The following is a 6418-nucleotide window of genomic DNA, read 5'->3' on the forward strand; positions in this document are numbered from 1 at the left end:
TTTTTTGGTAAAAAAAAACAACTAAACAATTCATTCCCGGTAAATGGACCACACAGAACACATCTGCAAATCAAATTTATGAAAAAAATGTTTTAATGCCTCATTCACATGCAATTTACATATTTCCAGTGATCATATTTAGGGACCATATATATAATATAGGGGTAATGTTTGTTATCCTGGCGGGTAAGGGACTTTCTAGTGAAAAAATGTAATATTTTTATTTTTTTATCTGACCCTTCAGATGTGATCTACATATGTACATATTATATATGTTTAGTAGAAACTGACCTTTGGATCATGTGTTTCTGAGGTATATGTTAAAAAAAACATATTTTTACATTAAAAACCTATGATCCAAGGGTTGATTCCTACTGTATATTTTGACCATGCTGAATAAGTCATGAGGTCAGATTTGGTAAAAAAAACCTTTCCCTATGAGTTGCATAGGCCCCAGGGGTGGGGGTCCTAGCGTCGGAGTTTTATGCTGCCGGCAAGACTACTGTAGGTATGACAGGCTGAGCCAACACAACCATGTCTTAAGGACGGGTGCAGTTTCTTCGAGTTATAAATCCAAGAAACCTTTTCTTATGAGTTCTAACTAAGAGGTTCGTCACCCATGAGGGTAGCAAATGCTATCCCATATATATATATATATATATATGAGAAGTGAATATATTAGGCCCTCTTTTCTTGTTATGCCTTGTTAGGCCCCATAGTTTGAAGTGTTTTATGATAGATCTAAACCGTTAAATGTGTTTAGCATGCTCAATTTAGAGGGTATAGACTCTTGGATCATGTTTTTCTATGAAAAAATACATTTTTATGAGCTGAGAAAATTGATGCCTTCGTAGCCATTGATTTTGGATCATCGAAAAAACTTGTATACAAGTCAGATTCGGGTGATCCAAAAACCAGTTCTCACTAAACAAAACCTATAGGTCACATCTACCGTGTTAGATGTGAGAAAAAAATACCAAAAACTTTAATTTTTGAATGTCCCAAACCGGAGCAGAAAGAGCGCATTACTCTATATCTCTCTTCTATATATAAAGAGAGATCACTATTGATAACGGGGATAAAGAAAGAAAAATCAAAGAGCACCCAACAAAAAAGAAAGAAAGAGAGAGTTCTATCACCACTAGTAACGGGGATAAAGAAAGGAAAATCAAAGAGCACCCAAGAATAGGAACGTGTACTCACGTGTCCCCGGAAAGCATGTCACACTACACGATGAAGCCATTTCATGTAACAATCAAGTAGAGGAAAACATAAAAATAAGAAAGAAAGAACGAAAAACAAAGGAAGACCCAAAGAAAAGAAAAGGGTGTTTTGAGTATTAGTTGGTTACATTCATATCGAAGCAAGTGCTGCTAGTACTGGAGAGTGGTTGGCTCACTAGGCGGTTGATTGATCGAGCCTTCAAAGGAGTGGGGTCATCATCACAACCTTTCCCCTTCGCCTTCTTCCTCTTATTCTGGCTCTCACTCGTCTGCTTTCCATGGAGAAGTGTGTTGATGGTCTTTATTCTTCTTCCCTTACCTAAGTGATGCTCGCAAAGTGAGTATCCAACCAGCGTCGGTTTGCGACATTTCCATCCTCTCCCGTTCATACGACTACACTTCCATCTATTCACCTCCTTAACTTGTTGGTGATCATCCTCATTACTGTTATCATCATCATCATCATCACTCCCAAATTCGATGGTCTTCCTCTTCTTCAAAGGAAACACACTCTCTCCTTGGCACCACCTTCTGTCTGCTGTGATCAAACATAATTTTGAAGAACAAGAAATTTGCTCACTTGGGTGCTCGAGCTCCACACACTCAACTTTACCAAAAATTCACATTTCCTCAAAGAAAGTCATATATACCTCTAGAGGAATACTCTTCATTCCCTTTTGCACCATGGTTGCTCCTAATACACAGCACCACTTAACAATCAACATACACGAGGAGGAAACAAGAACCCCATATGATAAAAGCATAATTTCATCAACACATATAGAACTTGTATCATTTTTCTATTTTCTTTGTTAACAAGCACAAATACTCGAGGCATTAGAATTGAAAAAGGCAGCAATGCAGCTAGTACCTTATTTCCTTTGCCCTAATCGCTTTCTCCTCCTCTTTATCTTCTCCTTCCATTTCTTCCTTTGTCTGAACATAAGCATGAAATCGCAAATCACAGAATCCTAATCCCATCAGATTAAGGTATGCAAAACCAGAAAAATGGGGAAACAGAAAAGAGGGGTGCAATGTTATTTGAGAAAAGAAAAAAGAGGTGCAATGTTGCACCATCAACAAGAAAAAGATGTCATCTTGAAGCCAAAACCGGATACTATTACACCACAAACTTTTTGTGGATAGAAAACTCTCGACAACAACAAATTTGACATATAGTTATTGACATTGCTAGCAAACAATATTAGTATCATAAGAACATATTAGAATATAATATTGACAACAATAATACAATAATAAAAAATCGGGAGACGTACCCACGAACAACAAGGCACAAATATCAATTGGAAAGCGAGAGTAATGCCGGAATCATATTTTTCAGAGGCAGATTTAGGGAGGTGAGTGCAGTTTCTGTGCTCTTTTTGGGTGAAAGATGGGGAGGGGGTGAGAACCTGTTTGGAATGATTGAGAGGCTCCGAGTCTCTGGCCTCTCCATCGGACTTCCGGCCATCGTTTCCGGTGGTTATCGGCCGGAATCCATGCGATGCAGTAGTTGGTCGATCACTGTCTGCGTGTTGGAGATGTGGGGGGGTCGTCTTCTTGATCTCGCTTTGGTCTGAGAGATAGCCCTTGTGTTGCACTACCCCTTCTCTTTCTCCCTTCTCTTGGTTTGCTTCTCCTCCTTGTGGGAGATCAGAGCTCCCGTTTAGGAGAGCGAGAAAAGCCGATCTCTTGCGGATCCTCATTAAGATGAGACGATCTGGAGTAGTGATTTTGAGAGAGAGAGGATGGGTTTCTGTGTGGTTGAGAGAGAGAGAGAGAGAGAGAGGATGGGTTTTTGTGGTTGAAGGCCTCAAGAAGCATGGGCAAGGGGTAGTGTTGCTTCATTTATTTTGGGTGACATCCCTTGTTTGACCTTGTTTATTTTATAGTTTTGACTCACATGTGCTATACATTTCAAGAAAGGTAGGCTTACAATGAAAGAGCAAAGGTAAGCACTGGTTCGAGCAGCAAGTGCTATGGACATTATTGTTTTTATTCTTACATTTATAAAATGAAAATGCCTTTCATGACAAGCAGTAACAGGCAGATTGCGCAGAACAACCTCAAAGTATATATAAATGGGCATGGTGCCAAATTAAACATGCTATTGAATTTCGTAATTTCAACCCCATAGTAAATATCCTTGATATCACAGTGCAATTTGAGAATACAATATGTTTACCACAAGCTATTGGTTTATGAAATCATGATCTAGCTGTGATAAAAGATATTTTAGGCAGACCTAAATTTGACAATCAGCAGAGAGCTTGTAAGCTGGATTGCTAAAACAGGCAATGCAAGCACTGATGTTCAGCATGATTGATTTTCTAGAAATCGATACTTGGATCATGAAATTTTGATTAAAAAAATAGTATTTAGAGCCTCAAAAACTTATGAAAATTGCATTTTTTAAAGCTTATAAAAACTTATGTATTGAGATCAAATGCTCCAAAGACTAATTCTTATTAAAACAAGCATATATATCACATATGTATTATCAAACTTTTTAAAAAATACAAGAAATCCAATAGCATGTTTCATTTAGCACCGTGTGTATTTAGTAGGTTGCCTTTTTTCTATCTACAAGGACATATAAGGTAATATTTTAGTAATGACACCATGACGTACAAATGATTTTAGATTCTTATGCACAAGTTGTTTTGATCTAAACAAACCTTATGGATGAATTCAACATATTAAAAATAGTGAGAACCATCTTGTGGTTCATGTTTTTTAATGAAAAACTACCATGTTATGACCCAAAAATGTATCACACATTGTAGGCCGTCAATTTTTTAAGCTTTATAAAATCATAACTATGTGTCTTAACAGAAACGATTCAAAAACCGATTCCCACTAAGTAAAACATATAGATCACATCTGTAAGGTTTGTTTCTTGAAAAACAACAAAAAGATTAAAAAGAAAAAAGGGCATTTTTAGGTTAAGGCAACTAAAGACAATAAAGCCATATATATATATATATACAAAAAAGGCAATACATCAGTGCTAAATGAAACATGCTAAATGGGTTTTTTTGACCTTTTTAGCTTTTTCTGTGCCTTTCTGCAGTTTTGACCCCATAAATGTGCTGGGCATAGTCAATTTACTTGAAATCCATACCTGAATAATGTGTTTTTATGGAAAAAATGATATTTGCAGCCTAAAAATTTTACAAAGATTTTGCACCATTGATTTTTCGAACCTTATAAAAACTTACCCATGTGTCACAATCGAATGCTTTGAGAGCTGATCCCTATAAAATCAAGTAAATAGATCACATATGTACGAACAAAATTTAAAAATAAAATAAAAAAGCTCAAAAACCCATTTAACATGTTTCATTTAACACAGATGTATTACCATATATATAACATTTATTGATAAGAGCACATGGTTCGAGGGGAGATCAAGTGCAATGGGATTACACACTGTTGATGTTATTGGAACCCGATAGTTCTTAAATCTAGTATGGATGGGGTTACCAAATCTGAATGGGGGCATACACTAGAAGGAGGGGTTGAACCTCTAACCTTGTAATGACACACGCTTTACCATTGAGCTATTTAAACCCTCTCTATATGGTGGCATTATCTCAATCCTCCGTTAGAATTCATTAGAAGGTCATGTTTATTTTATGACTTGTTTTCATGATCATGGATCTATATATATGAATCCATGGAGGATGGAGATTAACTCCACCATGAAGATAATGCCCCATTAAACTCAATAACTTCCTCCGTAACCATGTAGATTAGGTTACATGTATCTAATAAATAATATAATTAAATTACATAAATTATCTTAATGAGCCCACGTTCTTGTGGCTCTAGAGGTTCCATTTATGAGATCCTATGAATTTTGGTACCAGGATTCGACATCTCCCACTTGGTCATATGGGATGAACAACCACATTATATTATAATTGGTGCATAATGTACTATATATAACACTTCATGACAAAACATGCACCAAATAAACTTGCATAATTCCTTAGGTTATATCAATATCTAAGTATTGTATTTTTTTCACATGGTATACGTTAGTTTTTCACATAGCCATGTAGGTTTCTCATCATTCATTTTCAAGTATGAGATTTTTACATGTGTTATGGGTTATTTCCCACATAACTATTTGCACTTTCCTTCATTTTCAAGTATGATATTTTTTACATATGTTATGAGTTATTTTTCATATAATCATGTGGTCTTTTCATCATCATATGAATCATGATTCTTTTTACATATAGTATAAATTTAGTCATAAACTTATTTCACATAACTATATGGGTTTCTCATTATATTACAATTTAAAACATAATCCTTAATGTTAAATATCATATTCAAACCAATAAATGATATTATAGGTCTCACTTTCTTAGTTAGCTCCATGGGTTCTTATGGCTCTTCTATGACTATCACATAGAACAACATCATGTACTAATAACCTTGCACAAAGTCCTCACTATACTAGTGGAGTACTTTGAATTTTTCTCAAACTCATGAATTCATGATAAATTATGATTTGCCTAACATGACAAATACTCTCATTTTTCAAAATTTCACCATAGTCAATACTCTCACTATCCGCGTGCATCATCATATGTTATGAGTTATTTTTCATATAATCATGTGGTCTTTTCATCATCATATGAATCATGATTCTTTTTACATATAGTATAAATTTAGTCATAAACTCATTTCACATAACTATATGGGTTTCTCATCATATTACAATTTAAAACATAATCCTTAATGTTAAATATCATATTCAAACCAATAAATGATATTATAGGTCTCACTTTCTTAGTTAGCCCCATGTGTTCTCATGGCTCTTCTATGACTATCACATAGAACAACATCATGTACTAATAACCTTGCACAAAGTCCTCATTATACTAGTGGAGTACTTTGAATTTTTCTCAAACTCATGAATTCATGATAAATTATGATTTGCCTAACATGACAAATACTCTCATTTTTTAAAATTTCACCATAGTCAATACTCTCACTATCCACGTGCATCATCATCACATGCAACATGCTATAACTCTCATAAGGTTAACCACCACCCAATCATTTTGGGTCAATATATATATATATATATATATATATATATATATATATATATATATATATAGATCCAAATAATCATAAATATAATTACTAAAAATATAAGTACTATCACTACAAGA

The 6418-nt window shown here is 34.7% G+C and overlaps 1 protein-coding gene across 1 annotated transcript; it reads right to left on the reverse strand.

Annotated features, from left to right (window-relative positions):
- Nucleotides 1-1306: 1306 nt before the first annotated feature.
- On the reverse strand, nucleotides 1307-2929 carry LOC149816579 (uncharacterized). Its single transcript, XM_089986928.1, has 4 exons — nucleotides 2636-2929; nucleotides 2095-2159; nucleotides 1874-1917; nucleotides 1307-1758 (listed from the first exon to the last, which is right to left on the reverse strand). Exons 1-4 carry the CDS (start codon nucleotides 2927-2929, stop codon nucleotides 1340-1342), a joined length of 822 nt encoding a protein of 273 aa, XP_089843054.1. The 3' UTR covers nucleotides 1307-1339.
- Nucleotides 2930-6418: the final 3489 nt, after the last annotated feature.

Source organism: Nuphar pumila, chromosome 14 (assembly GCF_984573655.1).
Source record: "Nuphar pumila chromosome 14, dmNupPumi1.hap1.1, whole genome shotgun sequence".
In the NCBI taxonomy this organism is placed as follows: domain Eukaryota; kingdom Viridiplantae; phylum Streptophyta; class Magnoliopsida; order Nymphaeales; family Nymphaeaceae; genus Nuphar; species Nuphar pumila.

Bases quoted from the DNA above. Each gene is read 5' to 3' on its own strand.
- LOC149816579 (XM_089986928.1), bottom strand. From the start codon at position 2,929: ATGAGGATCCGCAAGAGATCGGCTTTTCTCGCTCTCCTAAACGGGAGC. The intron at 2,160-2,635 runs GTTCTCACCCCC...GCTTATGTTCAG, and splicing joins CTCTCAATCATTCCAAACAG to ACAAAGGAAGAAATGGAAGG. The intron at 1,759-1,873 runs GTATATATGACT...TGATCACAGCAG, and splicing joins TGAAGAGTATTCCTCTAGAG to ACAGAAGGTGGTGCCAAGGA.